This window comes from Nomascus leucogenys, chromosome 11 (genome assembly GCF_006542625.1).
Source record: "Nomascus leucogenys isolate Asia chromosome 11, Asia_NLE_v1, whole genome shotgun sequence".
NCBI classification, from domain to species: Eukaryota; Metazoa; Chordata; class Mammalia; order Primates; family Hylobatidae; genus Nomascus; species Nomascus leucogenys.
The window spans coordinates 3758546-3786462 of record NC_044391.1 but is presented as its reverse complement, the minus strand read 5'-3'; the positions used below and the strand labels follow the sequence as shown (position 1 = coordinate 3786462).

Sequence of the window (27917 nt, the reverse complement as noted above, 5' to 3'; positions counted from 1 at the left end):
GGGATTATTACCTGTCCCAGACAGAAAAACCTCCACTATTGATTCTAAAATAAGAGGATTAAACTCTAGGATATGTATGAACTGCTTCTTAAAAAAAACAAAACCTGCTTGGTAAAATGGGATAGATGAAGAATGCATATTTGCAAATATTATCTAGGTATTTCATTTGTTTCTATTCCATCCCTCAAACCCAGCTTAAATTCTGTAGCCCCTAATTGAAAATGACATGGCTTCATTATAGCTGTAGTATGGAGTTCTCAATCTAGGTGATAACAGTTTAAATCATATTACTCACCCGCACGATCCATTATACTCAAATTTTCCCTGATTCAATTGCATCGCTAAATCTGTCAAGAGACAAAAATAATTTAGCATCTTGTCTTCCTAGACAAAAAAGACCCTGACGGGGTGATTCTAAACAATAGGTATCAGATTGCTCCTGGGCCCACAGGTCCCTCTTTAATACTACAAGGTTCTGCTTAGTCTATTTAAGGCATACTCTCTTCTATGTTGAATTGACCTCATGTTTCATTTAAATTAAACATAAAACGTGTTTTCATAAAGATCATGCTAAAGGTCACTTTTAAAACTGGATTCAATATAGGAGTCGTACTATTGTTCGATGAGTATTGAGAGTAGAGACATCCAACCCGCTACAGTGGGAGAGGATGGGTCTCAGGATCCCTGGGCAGAGGAACCCTGGAGATACCCGGGAGGGTGAAGATGAAACTTGATTTAAAAGACTGGAAAATGAACTAGGTAAGTATCGCATAAAACTTGGTGGCATGCTTCCAGGATGGGACGCAGGGGGAATTATTCTAGTGGGGTCTACCCTGGCAGCACATGGCTTGTGACTTTTCTCTTGCAAGTGAATAAAATTTTTTCTTTCTTCCCATCAGCCAAAGAAATGGGTAAACTGATGGATATTTTTTCCTCTTCAAAATGTTGTGTTTAAACCTAATATTATAGAATAAAACATAAGCTGGGCTAGCCATTTAATCCATAGTATGGACTCATTGACAACTGAGAATACAAGTTGGCCCTTTTTAAGTAAGTGAAGTCATTAGGGCCTTGTTACCGGGCCCCAGCTAGAAACACTCAGGGATTGTATTGGTACCTATCACGTCACAGTCTAACCTAGCAAGTACTGTGGAGACCCCATGCAGAATGGCGACTCCAGTAGGAGGAGCTTCCAGTCATTGGGGAGGCTCCTTCAAGGCGTGAGAAGTACAGTCAGCTCACACTCATGCCAAAGGAGTGAAAGTCAAAGGATCTTCTACTCAATCCAGATAGCAGGGAACAAGGTGACGGATTCTTAAAATACAAAATAGATTTTAAAAAATCCTCAAATTGGGAAGCATGGGCAGTTCTCTTATATAGCAAATAATTGAAGGAAAAAAGGGTTTTCTGGTTTTGTTTTATTTTACCAATTGTAAGAACCATGTTGTAGAACTGACCATATACAGTGAATAGGGTTTGTGGCATATTTCTATCTATTCTATTTCTATTTTGCTACCTCTAATCTTAATACTGTGATCCTAGGCTCTTAAGCAAACCTCAAAAATTTTAAAAATTTGTTTATGCAGTTATAAAAATTTACTCTTTTCCTTCCAGAAAAAAAAGTCATTATATATTGGAAACCTGTCTTTGAGTACACTTTGGAGGACCAAGTTATAGATTAGTACCTCTTCAAATATGTATCTCCTTATATACCATTTTAGTGGAGTTTACTCCAAAATATTCTGTATCTCTTTGGTGAAGTGCCCCTGTGTCAGTCATATTTGCTGAATGTTCACAGTGGTCAGGGTATTTGCCAAAGGAGAAATGAGTCGCTGTTACTGTACAAAGATACTCAAATTCTTTTCACTTAATTCTGCCTCTAGAAACAAAGATAACAACTTTGATCCAAAAGGAAGAAAAATGAGAAATATTTTGGAATATGGGATAATGGTTAGCAGGAATAGTCATGGCATTTATGAAAGGAATTAAATTCCAATCACAACACATTATTTTCTATGACTGTTTGCTCTATTTTGGGTTTTTAAAATTTCTCAACATTATATAAATCCAATGACACATTGCTTTGCCATATGTCTGCTTCCTTTAAAAAATGCCCACAGCCAACTGATGGGAAGTGCTAGCACCATCCTGTCAAAGTGTTCTCATGGAATTTGGGGTCACTGGACATCAGCTCCTACCTGGGGTTTGATAGTTCAGTGAAACCATCTGGCAGCCAGCGTTCCAGAAAATCTGAGGCATGTAATTACTGGAATCGACTCGGCCTCCCTTGGGGTAAATGCGACTCATTTGCCGTTTGTTGTAACTGTAACTTATTAAGGAAAACAGAAAAAAAGAGTCCTACAGCAGAGAAAAATAAACAACAAAGAGCTAAAACAACAAAGGTCTAGGCCAACGATGACAAACAAGTAGACAGCACAGAGCAGATTTCACATTTACAAATGATGCTTAAGATCGCAGTTCACTGTGTGGATTATAAAAACAATTTTCCTTTGGGCAGATTGTCACAGCTGCCATGGTCTTTCCCACATATCATTTTATTAACTCCACCACCAGAATGATATATTAGCCATTTATCTATCTCAGGGGCTCCTGCCAAACCAACGTGAGTCAACCACTCATTCCACTTGATACATAAGGATACTTGACAAATTCAATTGCATGTGTCTTCAAGTAGCCAAGGCCGACTGATTCATTAAAAGAAGACATGTTATAATGAATATTGCGTTCTGTAAAAGAAAAGCAAAGATGGATTCAGGAACCCTGCCATCAAACCCTCACCAAAAAACAGCAATAAATAAATACAATTACACCCTGAATCACGAGGCCTTGAAGGCTAATGCTACATTATCATGTCAGTAGCTCCTACTTTCATTGACATCCTGTGGATGGAGACATCTGTCTTTAAAAAAAAAAAAAAGTGCTGAATTAAATTGGGAGTCATTAAAGAAATTACATGTACCCCAATTGCTACAGCCACCACTGAAATATGAATTTTTGATGATAATGATGATTATGATGGCTTCTCTAGCCCAGAAATGAAGTTTTTAAATACTTCTTATGTTTTTTTGAAAACCAGCTTTTGATTAAAAGGAGTCTTGTGAATGCACGTGGGAACAGAAGAGGCCACATGCCCAGCACTAATAAATCCATAGTCTCTCATCGCCACCTTGTGGTTGAGGTGATGAATGACAATGTAATGTCACCACATAACAAGGTGGCTTCTATGGTGTGTGAAACAAAAATAAGGTGAGGTGGAACAGCCCCCATGTCCACAAAGAAAAATGGCAACAAGTTAGATAAAAGCTCATCTGCACCATAAAAGCAAAAAAGGCAACTGCATTTAACCTTTGGTGTTACCTTCTGCCACATGGAAACCTTGAAACTTTACAGGCTGGGCGTAGTTGATCATTGTGGACAAATATGGATGGATATTAGTGGTAGCACCTACATATTTATAAGATGCCATCCATGCCTGCTCATCTTCTACAGTGACCAGGCCCTACAAGCACAAGAAAACAGATAAGTCAATGACTTCAGTAGGACCCATGGATACGTGCTGCAGATTTCCTTAATAAAGATAATTGCACACACACAAATTCAAAGACTTTTTCTTCCTCAATTATACTAAAGGATACTTTAAGAAGTTAGTGTTTTTGTAGCTCTAAATAATGCAAAAGGAGGTAATCATAAAATATTAAGCTTATCTTACATTTGTAGGACATTTTTAGATTTTTAAGGGACTTTAAAATATTCAAGAAATTACTGGCCGGGAACAGTGGCTCACGCCTTTAATCCCAGCACTTTGGGAGGCCAGGAGTTCAAGACAAGCCTGGCGAACATGGCAAAACCCCATCTCTACTAAAAATGCCAAAAATTAGCTGGGTATGGTGGCATGAGCCTGTAATTCCAGCTACTTGGGAGGCTGAGGCAGGAGAATCGCTTGAACCCAGGAGGCAGAGGTTGTGGTGAGCTGAGATTGTGCCACTGCACTCCAGACCAGGCAACAGAGCAAGACTCCATCTCAAAAAAAAAAAAAAAAAAAAAGAAATTACTATATTGGACCTCACAGCAATGCTATGAAATAGATATAGCAGGTATTACACATATTTTTACAAATTGAGGCACAACATCAAAAATAGTTACTCTCGAACATTAGCGTGCGTCAGAATCACCTGGAAGGCTTTTTAAACTAAAACAGATTCCTGGGCCCCACACTCAGAGTTTCTGTTGCAGTGAGTCTGCAGTGAGGCCAGTCATTGCTGTAACTAGTTCCCAGGTGCTAATGATGCTGCCTCTTTGGGGACTACGTTTCACCGTAGCACTCTAGAATGTAAGCCACATACATACGTGGCTTATGGTATTTATAAAAGCACTTAATCTTAAAAGTAATCTAATAACTTGCTGCATAGGACATATTGAAATTGCATTACTTTGTATACAGAAAAAAGAAAACAAATTAGTTTATTGGTAGAAAAAACAACAACAAAACCAACAACAAAAGTAATACCTTCAAAAGTGATCAATATTTTTGCTGAGAACTTTGCAAAGCTAAATTTCCTGCATAAAGTGAATCTAGTTGGATAAATTCCTTAGTTGGGTGATGCAATCCATGAGCTAAAAAATGGTCAGATGCTGGGCGTGGTGGCTCACGCCTGTAATCCCAGCACTTTGGGAGGCCAAGGTGGGCGGATCACAAGGTCAGGAGATGGAGACCATCCTGGTGAACACTGTGAAACCCCGTCCCTATTAAAAATACAAAATAATTAGCTGGGCGTGGTGGCGGGTGCCTGTAGTCCCAGCTACCGGGAGGCTGAGACAGGAGAATGGTGTGAACCCAGGGGGCAGAGCTTGCAGTGAGCGGAAATCGCGCCACTGCACTCCAGCCTGGACGACAGAGCGAGACTCCGTCTCAAAAAAAAAAAAAAAAAATGGTCAATTTGTTTGTCTTAACTGATGACTTAACCATCTGAGTATTCTAAATTATCAAACTGATTTCACCAATAAAAGCCTGAAATAATAATCAAGTAATGTAACTTGGTTTTGTTTTTGTTTTTATCATTTTCTTAATGTGTCCTCCTGCTCCCCCACCAAACAACGGCCATGTCCGTTCCTTCCATGTGTGTTTAATAATAATAAATACCACCGGTGCTATGTGCTGGGTACCAGGATGAGTTCTTGCACACGTGGTCTCATTACTGTCTGTGATGTGTAGTGGGGATTAGAGTCCTACCCACTGACCACATGAGAAGATTGATGCTTTGAGAATTAAAGTAATTTAGCTAATAAATGACAATGACCAAATGTCAATCTGTACACTGTTGACTTAAATTATGAATTATGAAATTCTAGAACAAGAGAGTAATGTACTCACAAATATTTTGGGAGAGGCTTGTGACCATATTTATTCATAATTCTTTCAAATTTAATATTTAGAGGGTGAGAAGATAAGATCTCAACTCCAGATAGGATAGGACCCCACAGGCAGCAAGGCAGTTATTTTCCGAACCTCTGAAGTATGAGAATGAAGTTATTAGGCAAACTTCTGCCTGTGGCTGTCAGTCTCACTGTTGTAGGATAAACCATAAATACTTACTAAATAAAACCACTGTGATCACATGAAGAACTTTGAAGAGGATGAAAGAAAGTGAAAATGTAACTTTACCTTTCCTACAATAAGGCCAATAGCTAATAACATCAAGTAATACTCCTAGAAGTTATGCAGTGTAAAATTAATCAGTAATCTTCCAGAATGTCAATGTAGTGGGAACTAAGATTATCCTTTCTATTATGCTATAATATGGATTTGATGACCTATTCGCTCATTTTTATTTTCCAATTCAATATGCTGATGATCATGTAGCTCCACTGCAGGAATGAAATCTCTAATTCCAATGAAGAAAATGCCTTACTGCATTAATTACCTACTTTTAGAAAATCATCTCACCTGCCCTAGTTTTGTGATTTTTTTTTTATCAGGATTTAATCATTTTATCACCACCATTGATTCCTTCCTTTGAAGATTTTTTAAATTAGATGCATCTGATTTAAAATGTGCAAGGGAATTATTTTGTTACCTTTTTGTTGTTTTCATGTTCAAGGTCATCTGAAGCCTAGTTAGAGAAAGGAAATAATTTGTTTACTTCTCTAAAGGGCAAAATTCCAAATTTATTAGCCATACACACATAGATATTTAAATAAGTGTAGGTAAACTTGTTACTATATTTATCTGCTAATGTGGGACATTACTGATGACAAAAAGCCATGGATGGCCTCACTGTTTTATGCACCAGAAGGGCTAATCTTAATGCCCTTTCCCTCCTTTGTGGACAGTCTTTACCTACTTAGATGTTTTTTTGTTTTGTTTTTTTTTTTGAGACGGAGTCTCGCTCTGTCGCCCAGGCTGGAGTGCAGTGGCGCGATCTCGGCTCACTGCAAGCTCCGCCTCCCGGGTTCACGCCATTCTCCTGCCTCAGCCTCTCCGAGTAGCTGGGACTACAGGCGCCCGCCACCACGCCCGGCTAATTTTTTTTGTATTTTTAGTAGAGACGGGGTTTCACCGTGGTGTCGACCTCCTGACCTCGTGATCCGCCCGCCTCGGCCTCCCAAAGTGCTGGGATTACAAGCGTGAGCCACCGCGCCCGGCCTTAGATGTTTTATTATAATTATTTAATTAGGGCTTTAGTCATGGGGTTTGGGGAAAGCAGCGGGAATGGTCACTCTTGAGTAACTCAGCATTCATGTCTGGGTATTTGCTAGGGACTGTGCCCCCCATACTGTCCCCAGTTCATATACTGAAACTTTAATTCTCATGTGATGGCATTTGAAGATGGGGCCTTTGGGAGGTAATTTGGTCATGAGGGCCAAGCCAAGAGAGAGCTTGCCTCCTTATTCTCTGTCCACCACGTGAGGACATGACCACCAAGAAGGCCCCCTCACTAGGAACTTGATCTTAGACTTCTTAGACTCCAGAATGGTGAGAAATAGTTTTTAGTTGTTTAGGCCAATGGTATTTTTGTGATAGCAGCTCCAACTGACTAAGACACTAAGAAAATATTGATGAAAGCTTTAGCAACATTTTTTTCTTTTTTTGAGACAGAGTCTTGCTCTGTTGCCCAGGCTGGAGTGCAGTGGCGCAATCTTGGCTCACCGCAACCTCCGCCTTCCGGGTTCAAGCAATTCTCCTGCCTCAGCTTCCTGAGTAGCTGGGATTATAGGCATGTGCCATGGTGCCGGGCTAATTTTTGTATTAAAACAATACTCTTGAGTCTTAATAGACGTTCAGTATTCTCAAAGTAGTCACAATCCCCTATATCAGAAAAGATAGGGTGTAAAGGCAATATTCCTTTGGCTTTACTCATCAGACAGATACTCTCCCCTCTTCCTATCACCAAATGTATCTGCCTACCTGCATCTTCATCCACTGTCTTCACTAATCAGGTGTTCCTGCTCCTGTGAAGGGCCACACCTTTGCACCACAGCGATCCCACCCTCTTCCACCTCCTCAAGGAATTCCAGGCAGTTATTCCCTCTCTTTCCTGCAAAACTAATCTCTTCCTCTGTACTGCACCACTTCCAAGTTTGCAAACACACTCCAGATTCATCCATCCGAAAAAGAAAACACTCCCTTGACTCCTCAGGTGCCCTTGGCCACCAGTCCATTTCTTGCTCCCCTTCACAGCAAAACTTCTCAAAAGCATAGTCTCTAGTCATTCATATCTGTATGATTCGGTGTCACCACCCTGCCTGGCACTCCACTGAAATGTCTCTTTAAGATTGCCAATGACCTCCATGCTAACAACCCAAAGGACACTCTTGAGTCTTCTTACTTAATCAGTCAGTAGCATTCGTTAAATTAAGTTTAGCCTAAAGCTATCTCTTTACCTATTCTAAAGGTTTCTTCATAAACTTTCACATAGTAAACTGTAGACTGAATGGATGTGTAAACAGACTGGAACCTACTCATGCACCAATCACAGAGTTTCAGCCAATCAAAGGTGGCCAACTATTCAACCTCTGTTCAAATAAAGCAAATACGGCTGTAACCAATCCAGCTGCTTCTTTACCTCACTTCTGTTTTCTGTAGGTCACTTTCCTTTTTCTGTCAATAAATCTTCTACCACATGGCTGCACTGGAGTCTCTCTGAACCTCTTCTGGTTTGGGGCCTGCCCAATTTGGGAATTGTTTTTTTTTTTTTCCTCAACTAAACTCTGTTAAATTTAATTTGTCTAAGATTTTTACCACATTCTACAGTCAAACACTGAGTCCTTCTGTTAACACTGTTCTCTTTCTTGGTTTTCTTGGTGTCACTGCCTAATTTCCCTCCTACTTCTCTAGCCATATCTTGCTCTTCTTTTCTGGCTCCACTTTTAACAAGGACTCCACTTGGGCCTTCTTTTCCACCTTTCCCTGTGAATCATCTCAGTATTTCCATTGTTTCAAATATGATCTTTTGAACTCCCAACTTGTATCTCTAGCTCAACCCATCTTCTATATACGCGAGATGATGACGCCAGTGATCATGAGGATAATGACAATGATAAAGATGAAAAGGATGATAATATACCAGCAACTAATACCTTTACAGGAGTTACCATGTGCCAGGCACCACGCTAAGCTCTTGACATGTCACAAACCATCCACTCTTCACAGTGACCCCATGAAATAGGTGTTATCGTCTTCACTTTGCAGATGAGGAAACTAAGGTACACAGAGGTTAAGTAACTTACCCAAAGTTAGACAGTTAGGAAATGAACCCAGAGAGAGAGTCAGATGGCAATGCTATATGAACACCTCCCCTTGAATACTTCACAGGCATCTCAAATAGTCATCCCATTTGAAACTCCTGAATTCTTTCTCTTTCGGTCTTCCCCATGCCGGTAAATGGTACCACCACCTACCCAGTTCCTCAAACAAGGGCACTAGAGGGTCATCTCACTTTTTTCTCTCTCATTCCCACATTCCATCCATCAGTAGCCTGTCCCATTTCTCAACACGTCTTGAAGTTGAAGCCACTCAGTCCTCTCTGATGCATTGTCTGGTTTGACCATCGGGGACTCTTGTCTGGCCTAGAGCAGCAGCCTGTCCTCACTGCTTTTCCTGCTTCCACTCCTGTTTCCTCCTAAACTAGTCTCCATATGGCAACCACAGCAATCTTTTAAAACTTGAATCAGGCTACACTGCCCCCTTCTCTAAACTTTTTCAGTAGTGTCACATTTCACTGAATATCTGAATTTCTCATAATAGCCTCCAAAATCCTACATCACCCAGTTCCCACCTACCTGCCTCATCTCATCTTGTCTCAGTCCACCCTCACTCAAGCCACTCTACTCACAGCCTTGCTGTTGTTATTGTGGTCCCTCCGCATGGAAAGTGATTCCTCTATCTCTGTGCATGGCCAATTCCTCTTGATCCTTTGTGTTCTGGTTTCCTTATTCTTTCTACTTCATTATTCTTCAGCACTCGTGTTTATGTTCATAATTGCACTCATCACAAGTTGTAATTATATAGTTATTTAACTACTTGCTTGTTTGCTGTTTCCGATCCCTTTCCCTAAACTACAGGGGGCCATGAGCTGCCTAAGGGCAGAAGGCAACTGTTTTACCCTTTTAGGTCATTATGGCTTAGACTATGCCTGATAAAAGGTAAGTACATGAATAACTATTTTCCTTGGCTGAGTATCTGGAAACGTTTTTATGCTTACTGTACTTTAGGGGGAAGGTATATAATTAGCAGGACTAGTTCTCGAATGAGGGCTAGACTCAGGATGTTCAGGGGTCATTTTCCTGATGAATTCAAGATTAAACCTTACCCCTGGGATGCTGTCATTGTCTCCCTCCCCAGCTGCAATAACACAATACATGATACTATTTAGAGGACACTGGCCAAATGGGTAGTGGTTAACACCGGCCCTGACTAATGAGTAATTTAAATGTCTTTTTAAATTTAATATTGTGTATGTGTCAAGTTCTGGTCACCCAGCACAGACTCGTATCCTAAGCAATTTAGAAGGGGAATTATAGGTTACTTTATTCTCCTGTGGTTCTCACATTTCCAAAATTTCATAAATAACAGCTGCTGCCTCTTGAGAGTGATGAAAGAAAGGGGACTCTGACCTTCTTGACGCTATTTGCAACAGCTTCCTTGTGACCCAAGTCATCAGCAGAAAGTTCATTTCCAAATTTGAATTCAGGGTGAGCTTCCTCCTCTTGGTCAGCTGTGTGAAAGACAAATGGAAAATCCATGACGCCAAACCACTGCCAAGTAGTCAGACCTTGTTCATAATCTTGGGTAGAACATAAGCACTGTTAGAGAAAAAGGATGCTGAAAGAAAATGGGGACATTTATAGATGCAGTATTTTTTCAAGTAAAACTCTCACTAAACTCTTATCTATTCAACATCAAGGAGCACATCTTGTTATGTATTATTTCTCCTGCACCTAAAATGTGGTTTGACATGCTTGATGCTTAATAAATTTTTCTTAAGTGGATGGCTACTTGTATCCTACTATACTAATTCTAAAAATGAAAGCCTCAAACACTGCAGGAATATCTATAACTCATTAAAGGGTGTTTTGATCTTTCATGACATCAAGAGAAAATAAGAAGGTGCAAGAAAACAAATACGTCAGATAATTCTGAAAGAGACTAAAATGTCCACTTGAATTTTATGGGCATAATGACTTATAGCTTGGAGTGGTAGAAAAAAGAAAGGCCTCAGAAGGATTGTGCTACTCCTGCAAACTATTTGTCAAACCTAGCATAGGTTTCAAAGGCTCAGGGCTCATTTGTCAGGCTCAGGTAGGAGGAGAAGTGGAAGTGGGTGCCAAATAAAGCTGGTGTCCCTGGAGCGTGGTCTAGTCTGTGAAAGAAAGTACATACACGGTGTTCATTGGTCCAGGAAAGTGACAAGAATGCCAGAATCCACCCAGGATGTTCATGGGAAAAAAAGGAACTACCTGCTGGAAAATGTGCAACATGCTGAGGTGAGATTTGGATTCACACAATCACCATTTGCAGGAATTCCCAGATAAAGAATTTGCTTAAAATCTAGCCAGGATGAGGAGAAACCCATAGACCTCAGGATGAGAACAATACAAATCCATATGGTCACACCACAGGGCATGAGGGAACGTTACTGTAAAAACAAAACAAAAAAACCCACTAAAATAATTTCTGAGAAATTCAGAAAGGAGATGAGCAGACCCATAAGAATGAGATAGATTTTTTTAAAGCATGTTTAAAAGTACAAAGGAGAATGAAAGAACAGGAGTAAATGAAAAATTATTTCACCGATTCTAAGATGTACTTTTATGTATTTTAATATTTATGATATTGTAGGGTGTTCTTTCTACTTCAAACCATCAACTGATGGTTTTTTTCCAGTGAATGGAACCTATTTTTTCTTTCTTAGTCATAATAAAACAGTGGTATCTTTCAACTGGTAGTATCTGGATTCAGAATTTCTAGATAGACTGTTTCATTTTGTGAAGTATCTCTCCAGGCACAGGAAGAGGGTGAGGAAAAGAAACAGCCACCTTCCTCTTCTGGAGCTGATAATTCTGATGAAGGGATATTCTCAAGGCAGACGATTAAAAAACAAAATCCAAACAACAACAACAACAAGCAGGTCATCGTAAGGCTTAGGCAGGAAGAAAAGGATTTGAGGAACTGGAATATGTCTTAAAATAATCTAATCCAGCATCTGTCTTTACTTATAAACGAGGAACTAGATGCAGAGATATGATTTGACTTGTCTGAAATCACAGAGCAAGATAATGGATCTACCTGTCTCTTGAATTCTTAGCACAGTTCTTCCAGGACTAGGTTTCCATGACCTACAGTCAGTAATCAAGATTTCAAAACTTCTCATGTCACTATTAAATTTTCATTTCATTTATGTCTAGTCTAAACTGCCCATACAGATGTAAACTACTTGAAGGCAAGGGGCGTGCCCCAAACAAGTGGTGGAGACTTAATAACCACCTTAAGAGAATTGTATGAATACATGATCACTTTCTGAGTGTGCAGATATGCACAGACACACCTATAACCACATACAATTTTGATATTCCCCACTACTTGTCTCCTATCCTGGGAGCCATGTGTCCTTCTGAATCTAAATCCAGCCTAATGCCTGGGCACCTGATTTCACTGACTGAAAGCCTTTTCTATTTTCTATAGCCTCCAGGCAGGCCTCCCCTATTGAACTACGCTTGGTTTCCCCTTGCCTGCTGTGTTGATGTATTTAAATTAGAGATTCTAGTCACACATAGATAGTAGATTCATACAGTGGCACTAAGGTAATTATAGCCGACTGGTTGTCCAGAACCAAAGCCAAGTATTACTGAGGCAACCTAAGAATCACACACATAACAGGTGAAACAGGAGCCTTGTGCCATCTAGGTGGATGATTCTGTCCTTAGGTGCTTTCCGACATGGATACTAAATCATGTGGTTATTTCTGTTAAAACTTAACCCAAATCTCAAGTATATTTTGGAATAACATGGGAGTCACTAGAGGCAAATATTTTTCTGCCTGGAGGAATAATTACCATATGTATGTAGATGGTGGGAAAGCACCTTTAAGAATAATACATGAAGCCATACTGATGCTAATTTTAGATGACTGTGTGTGTTTAGGAAACATCACATCTTTGACTTTCATTCGTTCTATTCTTTCTCCTTTTTAAAAAAAGTATTTTTTGCATATCTATGTTTTTACCATATTCCTGTGAATTGGAAAGGGCAGTACTGTAAGGTACAAAAAGTCTTGACTGGAATCAGGTAGCTCCGGGATTGAATCTTAGTGCAATCGGTTGCCCACTGTGGGATCATGTGCAAAATACGTTATCTCTCTAAGCTTCAGTCCCCTCATCTGAAAAATTGGTGTAATAATACCCATTTCAGAGGCAGAGCTTGCAGTGAGCCGAGATTGCGCCACTGCACTCCAGCCTGGGCAACAGAGCAAGATTCCGTCTCAAAAATAATAATAATAATAATAATAATACCCATTTCATCAGGCTGTATACAGGTTAGATAAGGCTGTAATTTAAGCTGCCTGGTCCACTGTTGGTACAACGATGGTAGTAATTATCATTAACACTGTTTTCTTGTTAATTTATTCCATTATTTCTGCAGTTAGTTTTACTGGATTATCGTATCGGTAATGCCTTACATATTTTAATTACCATTTAAGAAATTTAACTTAAAGGAACTGGTTTTACTGAATAGTCATCTTTTTTGCATCTTAGGAGTATTTTCTTGATCGTTTGAAATATATTTCTGCAAATATATTTTTCTTAAATCTTGTTTAGATTTATTATTTGCAAAAAAAAAATGTGAAAAAATATAGTAGGCATCATGGCTGACTATATTTTCCAAAAACAGCTGCCATATCATCTGCCCTCCTCTGTGCTCTTATGCAACGTGACTTTGTCACTCACTCACCCTCTTGAACTTGCATGGGCCCTGAGACTGCTTTGATGAATAAAACATAGAGGAAGTGATACTGCACTAGTTCCAGGCCTAGCTCTTAAATAATTTAACAGCTTCTGCTTCCTGCCTCTTGGGACACTGGCTCTTAGATGTTCCATCTGGGGGACTTAGCCATCGTGCTGTGAGAAGCTCAAATCACAGAGAGAGGCCACAGCGGTACTATGGCCAGTGAGGCCCAGCTGAGCTCCCAGCGTTCAGCCAGCATCCACTAACAGCATGTGAGTGAGCCGTCCTGGATAACCCGCCCAAGGGAACCAGTCAGCCCCAGATGTCATCTGACAACAAAAGCATGAGAAACCCAAGGGAGAACCACCAACCTGAGCCCAGATGACCCACAGAATTATGACAGAAAAATGATAAGGTGTTGTTATAAGCCCCTACATTTGGGGATGGTTTATTGCATAGTAACAGATGACCATACTAACAAGTATCAACTGAGTAGTATCAGACATCTTTAGCCTCCTAGCCCCTCCCTGCCACATAAAACAAATGAAAGTACAGTCATTATGACTTTTCTCTGGGAGTAATGTCAAACCCAAGGACTGGACATGCAACTGAGTCACTTATAAAGTCTGTTCCACAGTCAGGAGTCTTTATTAAGGAGTCTTCAATAAGGTTAGTTAATTCTTCCAACTTTTGGATTTGTAGCTCTATGTCTAGCTTTCCTAAAAGAGAATGTCTGTCCTGTGATGGATCTGGGCAAAGTAAACTGAAAAGCTTCCGGTGTTCACCATTCTAGATGCTATTAAGAAAGAACATTCATAATTTATGGGAAGAGGTAAAAATATCAATGTTCACAGGAGCTTGGGAGACTCCCATGGATGATGCTGAGAGGTTCAAGACTTCAGTGGAGGAAGTCACTGCAGAGGTGGTAGAAAGAGTAAGAGAACTAGAATTTGAAAAGGAGCTTGAACATGGGGCTGAATTGCTGCAATTTCATGATAAAACTTAAACAGATGAGGAGTTGTTTCTTGTGAATGAGCAAAGAAGGTGGTTTCTTGAGATGGAATCTACTCCAGGTAAAGATACTGTGAGCATTCTTGAAATGACAACACAGGATTTAAAATATTACATAAACCTAGTTGAGAAGGCATCACAGCAGGGTTTGAGAGGATTGGCTTCGATTTTGAAAGAAGCTCTACTCTGGGTAAAGTGTCATCAAAGGGCACTGCATGCTACAGAGAAATCTTTTGTGAAAGGGAGGGTCAATTAATGCAGCAAACTTCATTGTTGTCTTATTTTAAAAAATTACCACAGCCACCCCAATCTTTGGCAACTACCACCCTGATCACTCAAGGCAAGACCCTCCACACAAAGAGTTCAATTTAATGCAGGCTTAGATAATTGTTAGCATTTTTAAGCAATAGGTATTTTTAAATTAAGTTACATTTTTGGACATAATGCTATTATTGAACACTTAATAGCCTATAGTACCGTGTAAATATAGTTTCTGTGTGCACTGGGAAACAAAAATTCTTGTGAATCACTTTTTTGCAATATTTACTTCATTGTAGGGGTCTAGAACCAAATCTGCAATATTTCCAAGGTTTGCCTGTGTATAAATCCATGGCATTGTATAACCAACGCAAGTCCTTGTCATTTTGTTCATCAATTCTCATGACACATAACAAACAAATAATTCTCTAAAATCATCCCCAAACTCTCAAATGACCCATTTACAACTGAACATTATGATTGTTGCTATGTGATCAAAGTAAAAGAGAAGGTAATAGCACATATTCAAATATTTTAAGCAAGACTGCCTTCTTAAAATTATCTAGCTACACGGAGATAATTCTGGTGAGCTGGTTATTTGAAGGAATTTGAAGTTGAAATTTTAATACTGGCTTTTAGTTTCTAGTTCACTTTGTGCAGACAAATCAGTCATTTGCCTGAGGGTCTCTTAAATTACTTGCCTCTCTACTATGATCATTAACAAGACTGAAGTTCATGTTTTTGTCTATAGAAAGGGATTGCAAAATGTTCCTTATATTGCTTCCTCTGCCTACTACAGCAAATGCTTCAAGGATTCTCTGGCTACGAATTTCTGCTGAATAGCTGAATGACCAATAGGAAGGGAGATGACAAAGCCATTAAAACTTAGTAGCCAGAAAAAATGGGAAATATTTGGCAAAATACCAAGAATACCAAAATATTACTATGAAGAATTAAAACAGCATTATTATATAAAAGGGTCTTCTGAAAGAAATTCCTGGTTTTCTTGCTCATTTATTTTTGAAACAAGGCCTCAGTCTATTGTCCAGGCTGGAGCGCAGTGGTACAATTACATACAGCTCACTGCAGCCTTGAACCTCCGGGCTCAAGGGATCCTACTGCCTCAGCCTCCCCAGTAGCTGGGACTACAGACACAGGCCACCACATCTGGCTAATTTTTTATTTTTTGTAGCCATGGGTGTCATCTCTCCGAAAATGTTGCCCAGGCTGGTCTTGAACTCCTGGGCTCAAACCATCCTCCCACCTTGGCCTCCCCAAGTGCTGGGATTATGGGCTTAAGCCACTGTGCTCAGCCTGGTTTTCTTATTTAAAAAGTATTTTCAAAGCATGTAACTTAAAATAAAAGCAAACAGCTCACCACTTTCGATCTCCTCTTCATTATCGTCCTCTAAGATGTTTGCTGGGGAGGCAGATTCTCCAGCTTCCATCATGCTTCTCAAAGCTTCCAGCTGTTCTGTTAGCAAAAACACGCAAAGAGATGGTGACAGATGCTAGGTAACGTACAAACCCTAGGCCTTGAGATCGACGCTGAGGAGGACGTGAAAAGGGAGAGGAGATAGAATGTTCAGGCACCAAGGCGCTATGTTCCTAAGGTTCAGCAGTGATCTCTCTCTCGCCCTTTCCTGGTGGTCTCGACCTTGTAAGAAACCTGCAACAACCACCTTATATACACATGATGAAGAATTGCGGGGACATGGGTGAAATGCCCAAAATTCTGGTCACCAGGTTTGAGAGGAGGTTCAGTCCTTGTGAAGGATTTAAGGCTAGATAACAAAAGCCCATAATCTGGAGAATCTGGCACAGACCAAGGTTTATGAACAGTTATGGGGAACTGATAGAAAATAGGCAGGTTGGCAACAAAACTTCAGGAAAAAATATTTGCAACTGATTTAATGGGGATTATATCCTACTATGCAAAATAAGACTAATATTTTTCTATAAGTCAGAAAGATAAAGGTAAACAAAATAATGAAAATGGGAAAACACATACGGACAAACCACAAATAGTAATATGCAAAAAACTAGTTATTGAAGACACACAAATAAAAAACCCCTAAGGTACCAATTTTTTTCTATGAGTTGGACACACATTTGAAAATGGCCAACAGCCAGCATTAAGAATATTGGTGGGAAACAGGCACTCTCATACATGACTGGTGAAGAGTCTAAGTTGGTAGAACTTTCCTAAAAGAAAGCATAACAAACTATATCACAATATAAAAATTATATATGTTTTGACTGAATAACTCTAATTGCACCAACTGATTTCAAGAAGAGGGTTGCACAAACATACAAAATAACATTCAAGCATGTTTATAGTAGTGAAAATCCATCAACTTGGGACTGGTTACATCATGCTATAATAAATGCATACAATTCTATGTCATATATATTAAATTCTATATAGTGTTTCATACATTAGGATTAAAGTTAGTATGTAGATTTATATCCTGCTGATGTAAGTATACTTCCTTGGTTAAATTTTAAAATTTTAAAATCAGTATCACTAACATGATCTCAGTTACGTTAAAAATGTAGGTATATATCTAGACATGTACATTACATACCTGTGTCTATAGTATATGAATATGTGTATAATATATGTTAGTGCTGTTACTTTCTTATGCTTTTCATTGTCTTGATTTTTCTATGGCATTATTGCTTTTGTAATAAAATAAACTGTCATTAACGTAATTTAAAATTTTCATTTAGAATACTTGGGGGGAAAATGCAGTGTAATCATGCCAATATTTGATACCATTAATTCACTGAACTAGGATATACTCTGAAATAAAATATTTTCAAGGAAATCATCCTGGGAGAATAAAAGGAAACATGTTTATATAAAATCATTTGTCTATAGATCTCTCTATTCACATATACAGAGTCACACACTCATATGTACCTAGTATCCCCCGATAGGTATAGAGCACAGGGGCAAACTGAAAAGGGAAACTTATGAGGAATTTAGAGTGTATAAAATTATAAAATGCTGGTTCCTTATATCTTGATAAATTCTAAAATGCTTCTACTTTCCTCTCAATTTCCCTTGGGCCCTCTCCAAATTCTGGTATTTGAATATATAGATATGCTTTTCCTACTGCATGAATTAATTGATGTGGAAATTAAATTTAAATGGAAGTGTGGCAATCTTGCTCTGAAAAGCACCTGTAACATCAGCCTTACACCCTCCCCCCAAAAATCAGTGGTTTTAAAATAAATTGAATTCTAAACAGCTGAAATGTCCACACATGTTATGTATGCTTCCATTATATATGTGTGTGTTTCACTTACTTTTTTCAACTTCAGGTTTCAGCCGCTTGTTTTTTATGAGTATTTTTCTTTTGAGGTCATTGGGGGATGGCAAAGTCCTGCCTGGTTCAAGCTAGAGAGAAACAGAAAGAGCTGAATTAAGGAAGGGCTGTGCTTCTCCATTCTCCTTCCCAGCCCAGGAGGAGCCTGGGAGGCCTGGGAGTGATGCAACCCAACACCCACTAGATGGCAGGCGGCACAGCCTTCCGTTTTCACTCCCCAACCCAAATTAGCAAACCCATTCAGCTTTTTCTTAGACTAGTGCTGCAAACTTGATATCCACATAGTTTTCAGAGGTGTGCAGAGCTGCTCCAACCTCCCCAGTGGAGCAGGGGTCTGGCCTGGGATGTGTCAGGGAGGGGTTCCTGCTCCCTAGAGGGCCTTGCACCTTTTAAGTATCTGGTAAAGTGCAAGGGACAATTGTGACAGCTGGGTTCAGAATTAGCTTTCCCAAGTGAGAGGCCCCCCAGATCCCCCCAAGTGTCAGGCTGTATAGTAAGCCTGTCTGCTCAGTAGGCTGACCCAACCCTCAACACTTGAGATTGTGGTTTTGTGGTTTTGTAGGTTTGATGAGGGAATCAAGAAGGGAGTTGTTCCAATTCCTGGAATCTGAACTTGACTACAGCATCATTTGCTTAGATTTATATCTGCAAAGGAGGTGCCCCTGTATGCTATCACCTCTGATCTACAGAACCATCCTGTATCTAGTCTTCCATTCCCCATTCCTCCACCCATCTCTCTATATGCCCACCCACCCACTCTTCCACCCATCCATTCATTTTCAAAACTTGCTTTTATACTACTTATTATATGTAAGGCACTGTGCACTCATATGACTGTCTTGCCTCAAATAAAACCCTTTGTTGAAATGCTGTTTCCTTCCAGCAGCGTGGTGTAACTGGCCCATTCCCCAGTGATCTCTCTTGTACCAGGACATCTCCAACACATAAAGCATCATAGGCCATCTTCTTTTCTAGTTATGTGTTCACATTTGTGTCCTGCTCCCACTCCCAAGGTTGAAAGCTCTTTAGCTCTGGGAGAAGGTCTTATTCCCATTTATACTACCCATGCTTCCCCAAACACCTGTCCTGTATTCAAGCGAGAATAGGGTCTGGAGGCAGGGAGTATAAGGCCTATTCATGCTGACTTCCTAAAACTAAATCAAATGGAAACACTTCAGCTATGACAGGAAATATCCTCTCCATTTACACAGGATGTACGCCAAGTAAACGACTTTATAACTTTACTTCATCCTATTCATTTACATAGAGCGGACACCAAGTAACCAGAGGAAACCTCTAGAGGGTATTTAAACCCCAGAAAATTCTGTAATGGGGCTCTTGAGCCCCTCTGCTCGGGCTGCTCCCACCCTGTGGAGTGTACTTTCATTTTCAATAAATCTCTGCTTTTGTTGCTTCATTCTTTCCTCGCTTTGTTTGTGCATTTTGTCCAATTCTTTGTTCAAGATGCCAAGAACCTGGACACCCTTCAGCTGGTGAGAGTATGTGCACATCACTTCACTAAGAATACAGTGATCTTTCCACAAAAGCAATCACCTTCACCTAATCAGGAAAATAAATGGAGGGCCTAGGTAAAAACAAATAAAATAAATCAGAGCTGTTTCTTAGTTTGGGTTCCCTTAAAATCAGCCTCAGAGAAAAGTATTATTGCACCAGGTCATCTACTTGGAAGGAAACTCCAACAGAGGTGTGGGAAAGTGAGAAAAAGAAGACAGGCAGCTCATCAAGGGTGTGTTATCACTGCAGCCAGCTGGAGCACGATCTTGCTGGGAAACCCCGGGAGGCAGAGAAGAGCAGGTGCTCAGGGTTATCCCACCTCGGGAGGGATGAAGCGTGGGATAGGGGTGATAATTCCCTGGCACTGCTGGTCTTTCATGTGTGGCAGAGCAGGCCCCAGTGACCACAGCTCACTCTCAGGCAAAAAGCTGCAGATGTTGGCAGTGGAAAGTCAGGCCAGTGTTCAGGGAAACAGGAGGCACTGCAAGGATATGGGCAGGACACCTGCAGCAACTGCTTCTGCAAGTTCAAGAGAAGAAGGAAGGGGGACAAAGGATACAGATATCCTTGTCTCTCATGTTATTTTTCAGTTCCCATAGACACACTTCTGAAAAGAACCTCATTGTTAAACCACCTAAAGTGTTTACATGTAGCACAAAGCTCCTTCCTGCTGTCATTTGCTGTGATGTTCTTCTGCCACTACCTCATGCTACCAGATTTGAGCCCATCAGGTGCTGCTGTCAATAGCAGGTCTTTCTACTTTGATTTCATTAGCTGCCTTGGAGCTCATAACATCTTGTGATTGTGGATCTTAATCTCTTGGAGGTCATGGATCCTTATAAAAATCTGATTAACTCTCTAGAATGAGTATATACAAAAAAACTGCATGCAATTAGAGTGAATTCATAGATCTCATAAAGCCTATCTATGGAGCACAGGTAAATGTTCTTTATGGAGAAATTGGCAGGTATAAAATGAAGTTCAAAAATGTATGTGCTGCAAAAGGAATCCAAGAAATGAGAGAAAATGAGATCTAATCAATGAGATGGATTCTAACAATGAGGTGAGAGCCCAGAAGACCACAGTGGGGGCAGGTGTTGTAAATCAGTGCCAAGGAGGACAGGAAGAAGTGAACTTCCAGCATCAGTGCGTTAAAGAAACTGCATACCAGGTGGGCAGATCACCTGAGGTCGGGAGTTCAAGACCAGCCTGACCAACATGGAGAAACCCTGTCTCTACTAAAAATACAGGCCAGGCGTAGTGAGGCATGCCTGTAATCCCAGCTACTTGGGAGGCTGAGACACAGGACAATCGCTTGAACCCGGGAGGCAGAGGTTGCAGTGAGCCAAGATCACGCCATTGCACTCCAGCCTGGGCAACAAGAGCGAAACTCCGTCTCAAAAAAAAAAGAAAAAGAAAAAGAAAAAAAAAGAAACTGCATACGCTTAGTGAGAAGAAGCAGCCAGCATCAATATCAAATATTAAATAAATACAATGAGAGTAGACTCGCCCTCCCTCCTTCACTCTTTTTTCCAATTTATTTATCCTTTTCTCTTATAAATGTTACAGCACTAGGTGGGGTGTGCTGGCTCACATCTGTAATCCCAACACTTTGGGAGGCCAAGGCAGGAGGATCCCTTGAGCCCAGGAGATGAAGGCTTAGTGAGCTATGATCACGCCACTGTACTCCCATCCGGGTGACACGGCAAGACTCTGTCTCGAGAAAATAAAAAGTAAATGTCATGGGATTACTTTTATCAAAAAAAAAAAAATGTATGTGCAACATTGCCCAGTGATTTATTTTGGAGTTAGGAACATGAACTTCAGGATGCCGTGACATCAATCCAGGGCACTTTCCACAGCACGAGCCTCCCACGGGTTGTGAATCCTGGGTGCACATACGGTTCACCTGGAGGGCTTTTAAAACACCATGCTCAGGCCTGCCCCTGCGTCAATTAAATCATTCTCCCAGCGGGGCCCTGGCACAGGTGTTTTTAACAGTTTTGCAGGTGATTCTAACATGTAACTGAAGTTGAGAATGACTGACCTGAATCTGGACTCTTGGCCTGGGGGCTTTATGAAATTTTAAGACTGAGATCTGAAAACCGTAAGACCCAAAGATCCTCCAAATTAAATTGAACCAGATGTTTATTTTGTGTCTCTTTACATCCCTCTGAAGCATGATGTAAGCTTTCTGTACCAAAGAATTTAAATAAATATGAAGATCTTTAGCATTAGTCCTCCAGTACTACTTGACCCTTCAGAAATTTTCAAAACAATCCATTCATGCTAGAAATATGGTTTGCTAAAAATACATACTGGATGTGATTCAAGTGCTTGTTTCAACAGGAGATCCCCAAATAGATCTTCGCAATATTTGGACATCTTGTACTGTTGATATTTGCTGGAGAGAAAAGAGTGGCATTTGTAAATTCAAACACCCATTAACCGTCCAAAAATAAGAAACACTCATTCCTAGGTAATTAAAGATTCTCACTTGGCAAAATGTGTTATTGTCCTCTTAATGCTAATGTGAGACGTATCAAAAACTTTAACTGGTATAATTTTAAAAGAAGGAGAAGGAGATTCTGTTCCAAAACTAAGAGCTGGAAAGAAGAATAAAAAATGTCTTTCAAGTTCATCAAATCTGATTTCAAATATACTGTCAAATCTTCCAACTCAATGGAACTTTAAGTAAGGTGTCCCAATCTCTGAACTTTTATTTGGAACAAGTATTTCTGAAACACATTAAAATGATTTAGTTTGGGGGGACAAGGGTGGTTTTGATTTTGCTGTTTTTTCCTTTTTTTGTTGTTTTTTGCTTTGCATAAGAGTAGGTGCCCTTGCCGAAGAATTATTTGAACTTAGTACTTCACAAAACAAACTATTCAGCTATTTAAAAAGATGTAGAGCAGGAGTGGGCATTAGGGGTTAGGAAACAATACCACATAGAGACTTGTGGCAGAATGGATCATTATACCTGCAGTGATTTTCAAAGGAGAGAATTACAGGATATTCTGATGTGACAAATGCAGTTTCCTTGATGGCTTGAATTACATCCTTTAAAGACAAAAAAAAGTTAATGAGAGAAAAGAGCAAAAAAATTAAGGCACCCAAAACTATTCAGAGACTATTAATTGAGTCTTTCAGAAAGTCAATTCCAGCAATTCAGACCTGGAGCCCCCATCTACCTTAATACCTCTACAGGTTGAGTTCCCTGTGGTTACAGCCAGGGTGCAGTTAATGGTTAATGACAATTTTTTAAGCTATCTTTTACTTCTCCAGAATTATGGTGCTATTAACTTACAAGAGATTTCACCTAAATGGCATGCCAGTTTATGGCTTGTTAATCTGCCAGGCCAGGAGTTCAGGGTCCACCTTTCTTCTTGAGGAGCAGGTGATCTCTGGCACAGAGGTTTTCACTCCAGACCACTGTATGACTCCTCCCCACCTCATGCAGAAAAGTGTGGGTAGTAACCTAAGGACTGTTGGAGGCTTTTACTGACTTTCCTCTGTGTTTGGAAGTCAGTCTTGGGCTACACTTCATTAACTTGATGTAGACCTCTGTGTACTAACGTGACATTTGCAGTATCCCTTGTTTCCTATTAGCCTGGTTACAAGGTCGGGAGAAGGGGCTCTCGTTGGTCAAACAACATGTAAGTGAAACATAGAAGTGTTCTTGACCCCCCATCTGTAACACAGAACTTAATTACAGAAAACAACATTTGAAGGAGCTAAACATAATCTTCCCTTTCACTGTTCTCCATGAAATAGGAGAGGCTTTAAGAGATGGCTGGCCCTGTCTCTGCTTAGCTTTAGAAAGAAAGGCTTCAAACCAGCACTTCTACAACCAGAGCATCATATTTGGTAAAAATCCCCAAATTCTTACTGGTTTGTAGCTAATCTCAGGGCAAATCTCATCATTCAGTTAATCAGAAAAATATTTCACGATAGTTATCTAGGCAAACCCATTTGACATGATAAAGCCCAAGGTTAGATAATCTTGAAATATTTTATTGAGGCATTCCTTTTGGCTGAGGTAGTCATTTAGTTATTCTTCCTGGCTGTGCAAATTCATGGCTTCCCACTTGAAAATACTCTTGGTACATATCAAGAAGTATTATCTTGAATTCATTGCTGGTCAAAACTCTCCAACATCTTGGCTAAGAGAAATACTATGTATAGCATCTAGACATTTGTGTGTGTGTGTGTGTGTATGTATGTTTTTTTTTGAGACAGAGTCTCACTCTGTTGCTGAGGCTGGAGAGCAATGGCATGATTTGGTCTCACAGCAAACTCTGCCTCCCGTGTTCAAGCAATTCTCCTGACTCTGCCTCAGCTGGGTTTACAGGTGCATGCTACCACACTGGCTAATTTTTGTATTTTTAGTAAAGACAGGGTTTCACCATGTTGGCCAGGCTGATCCTGAACTCCTGACGTCAAGTGATCCACCTGCCTCCACCCCCCAAAGTGTTGGGATTACAGGCGTGAGCCACCATGCCCAGCAGCACCTATGTTTTTGAAAATACCCATGGTGATGTTTCACATGTAGGTGGAGTTGAGAACCGCTGCTCCTGGTGTTGTAATATCTAACCTGAGTTACACCAAACCGACAGACAGCTGTAGCTGACATTTACCAACCACAGAATTTCATTATTTTGATTTGTCTAACCTCATTATCTTATTATTCATTTATTTATTTATCGAGATGGAGTTTCAGTCTTGTTGCCCAGGCTAGAATGCAACAGCGTAATCTCGGCTCACTGCAACCTCCACCTCTCGGGTTCAAGAGATTCTCCTGCCTCAGCCTCCTGAGTAGCTGAGATTACAGGCATGTGCCACCACGCCCGGCTAATTTTGCATTTTTGGTAGACGGGGTTTCTCCATGTTGGTCAGGCTGGTCTCCAACTCCTGATCTCAGGTGATCTGCCCGCCTCGGCTTCCCAAAGTGCTGGGATTATAGGCGTGAGCCACCACGCCTGGCCTCTCTTATTCTTGTAGGCCCTATTTACAATCTATTTTATTCCTGTATTCTATTTATCTTTTTATGCCACCTTGAAGTCCTTTAGGAATAATGCAAAGAAAATAAGCAAATAAGTAGATAACAAAAGGAGACACTGTTTCTAAGGTAACTAAAACTAGGTAAACTCTGCCGGGGAAATCTTGTTACGTAACACAGTCACCATTTGAAAGCAAGAACAGTATCATGAAGGGGACATTCAGTGGAAAAGATCTTTGTCTTGACTTTTTCCTCAAGACTGAAAGAAGAGAATATGAAGGTACAATGCTTGAGAAAATGAATCATTTGTTTTCTCTTCTCCATCTCCCTATTTCCTGCATTTTCACAGAGTTTGGAAAAGTCCGTGTAATTATTTTAAAAGTTACCTTAAAAAGGATATCTGTACACATTGCTTTTCCATGAGTTATTATTGGTTCTTGGTCTTCACCTTTTCCATCCCAGCAGTCAAGTTCAACACATCTAGGGACACAGTGAAGTTACAATATTGAAACTTTACAATAAAATAGTGTGCATACAAATTAAAAGAAAGACATCAAAATAAGTTGTTTTCTTCCAGAACAGAAAATTGAATAAATTAAGTAACCTGATTATTTCATGGCATATACAGGTTAAAACCACATTATATTCCTCATCTGGTTGGTATTATCAAAAAGAGATTGTCTGAGTGAGATTAAGAGACTTAAGAAATATAACAAGCATCATGGTTCTGGATGAAATCCTACTTGTGACAAAACTGCAATAAAGGACAATTTGGGGGCCTGGCATGGTGTGGCGGCCTAGGCAGGCGGATCACTTGAGGTCAGGAGTTGGAGACCAGCCCGGCCAACATGGTGAAACCCCATCTCTACTAAAAATACAAAAATTAGCCAGGTGTGATGGCTACTTGGGAGGCTGTAATCCCAGCTACCTGGGAGGCTGAGGCATGAGAATTGCTTGAACCCAGGAGGGGAGGTTCCAGTGAGCTGACATCATGCCACTGCACTCCAGCCTGGGCAACAAAGTAAGACTCTGTCTCAATTTAAAAAAAAAAAAAAAAAGGCAATTTGGTTGGGGACAACTGGGGAAATATGAATGTGGGCTGGATTTTAGATGACATTAAAATTACTTTGAATTTTGATAGGCTGGATAATGTTACTTTGGCCATTTCAGAAAATGTTTAGTGATTCATACTCAAGTATTCAGAGGAAGCATGCAAATGGAAGACAGTTAATTTCTTTCAACATATTTCCATATCCAAAAAAATAGTGAATTGACAAAATTAAATTATTGTTTAATTGATAACCAAGAAAAAAACATAATGTAACTACATTTATTTTTCACTTTCATCATTTTTGCCATATTTTAAATCTCAAATATTTGCCAGTTTCTATAAAACAAAAACCATTTTCAATAATTTCTACTGTCAGAGAACTAAATTTTTGAACTTTTACATCAAATAAAGCTAATTTACAAGTGCCTATAATCAATGGCCAGTTAGTTCAATTGGCTAGAGCATGGTGCTAATAACAAGTACCTATAATCAACAAAAAACACAACATGTCTTCTTACAATATGCATGTTTTCTTTTTTGTGGTTTTGGGGGCATATTTTAAATTTACAGTAAAGAAAAGTCTTTTTACAGTAAAGTCTTTTGGATGACTGTAGATTTTTCTCAAAGAGATATTGTCCTTCTTTTCTCAAGGTTAAATGACCATGATAATCCATTAAAGGGAAGAAACAAATGTCCTTTTCATCCTGATTGCTATTTCCTATTTTTCAGAGAAAAGTAAATTAAACTGAAGGGCATCACGCACAAAAAACAAATTGCCATCTTGAGTTCCTCACCTGCAACCAGCCAGGAGAACCTGTCTGTACATTTCTACCGAAGACTTCCCACCAAACTGTCTGCCAGTGAGATAAGTGTTATGGGAAGAACTGATGAAGTAGTGAGCCAGAGGATGGTCCATTTCTTGGTAAAGTTCTAAACGATCTAGGAAGACTGGGGCATTTTCATCTGACATCAGATATCTGCAAAACCCATCACTTGATATAAGGCCTAGGGGAAAAAGAATATCTTAGTAGCACTTGTAGCTCTGAAGATGCACATCTCATGTTTTATTCATGGAAGCTGAGGCAGCTTAAATTATAAGAGTAAAAACGTCTTCATAGTCTCTTTCCCAAGAACTTTCATCTGTCAGAACTTGAATGAAATAAGAGAGTTGCACATTATAAGTAACACAATGAATTCCACAAACAGGTGGCATTTTGCTTTTACATCCATGATGGCAGATGTACATGGTCCCCCAAGTTCAGAAACACAGCACTGGGAGTTATGGTGACCAGGGGTCCAGGGGGCCCATACCAAGTTCTGCTCTTGCTACTCACTCCTTTGGCTCCTAGATCTCAGCTTCTTCTTCTGTCAATTGGGGAAAAAGACTGTCCCTATCTGACTTCCAAGATCTTCATAATGGGAAATGAGAATAGATATGAGAGGTGCTCTTTAAAAATGGAAAATGTATTAATTATAAGACATTGTTCTCACTGAATTGGAAAAGGGATTTTTCTTGGAGATGATGGCGCTTCTGAATTTAAACAATTCAGTTTTCAATTTTATCCAAAAGTCAGGTTATGGGACTGGTGAGAAGAGTATATAGTGGTCATTGAAATGTGGCCCCAAAAGCCACCCTTCACTTCAATCACACCTTTCTGACATGGGGTAGAGCCCACGTGATAACTACAGGAGCAACAATCAGTGTTTATGCAACTTATAAATGGTTGATGCATCGACAGCCTCAACTTTTTGTTTTATTTAAGAACTTGCAAGTTATGAACTGATTTCAAGCTTACAGAAGTGTTCAGATGATAGCATAATGAATAGCCATGGGCCTACACCAGTGTGGTCAGATCTCAACATTTTGCCTTATTTGATTTACATTTTTGATTATTTGACTTACATTTAAAAGAATACATAATTCCTGATGTCACTGCAGCATCCTGTATACCCCACCTCAATTCCATTCCATACCAAATGGATAACTATTATCCTAGTTTTGGTGTTTACCCCCAAAATGGCTCTGCAACCTTACTACATATGCATTTATCCAAACAACAGGTAGTTTGGGCTATTTTCAATTTTACATAAAAACTATCCCACTGTGTGCATTTGCAACTTGCTATTTTTATCTTAATATACCAGCTATATAGGTAGATCTTGTTCATTTATTTTTCACTGAAGGTACAGAAATCCATATACGAATATATCATAATTTATTATCCATTATTTGGTTGGTGGATAGTTAGGTCATTTCTAATTATAAGTGAAAGTAGAAATTTGTAT

At 39.7% G+C, this 27917-nt stretch overlaps 1 protein-coding gene across 13 annotated transcripts in view; it reads right to left on the bottom strand.

The window, feature by feature from the left end:
* The window catches only part of PLCB4 (phospholipase C beta 4), a 410467-nt gene that overhangs the window by 69097 nt on the left and 313453 nt on the right, over window positions 1-27917 (bottom strand). For 11 of the 13 annotated variants that reach the window (XM_030821965.1, XM_030821969.1, XM_030821962.1 and 8 more), the window contains 12 exons: window positions 26426-26636; window positions 24967-25060; window positions 22562-22641; window positions 21901-21985; window positions 18047-18137; window positions 16110-16205; window positions 10135-10235; window positions 6096-6131; window positions 3379-3520; window positions 2663-2747; window positions 2199-2323; window positions 296-347 (listed from right to left, as the gene is read on the bottom strand). In XM_030821965.1, the coding sequence (XP_030677825.1) occupies window positions 296-347; window positions 2199-2323; window positions 2663-2747; window positions 3379-3520; window positions 6096-6131; window positions 10135-10235; window positions 16110-16205; window positions 18047-18137; window positions 21901-21985; window positions 22562-22641; window positions 24967-25060; window positions 26426-26636 (1198 nt within the window). The remainder of the gene's footprint in view (window positions 1-295; window positions 348-2198; window positions 2324-2662; window positions 2748-3378; window positions 3521-6095; window positions 6132-10134; window positions 10236-16109; window positions 16206-18046; window positions 18138-21900; window positions 21986-22561; window positions 22642-24966; window positions 25061-26425; window positions 26637-27917) is intronic. The other 2 variants (XM_012510471.2, XM_030821970.1) reach the window with 1 other exon arrangement.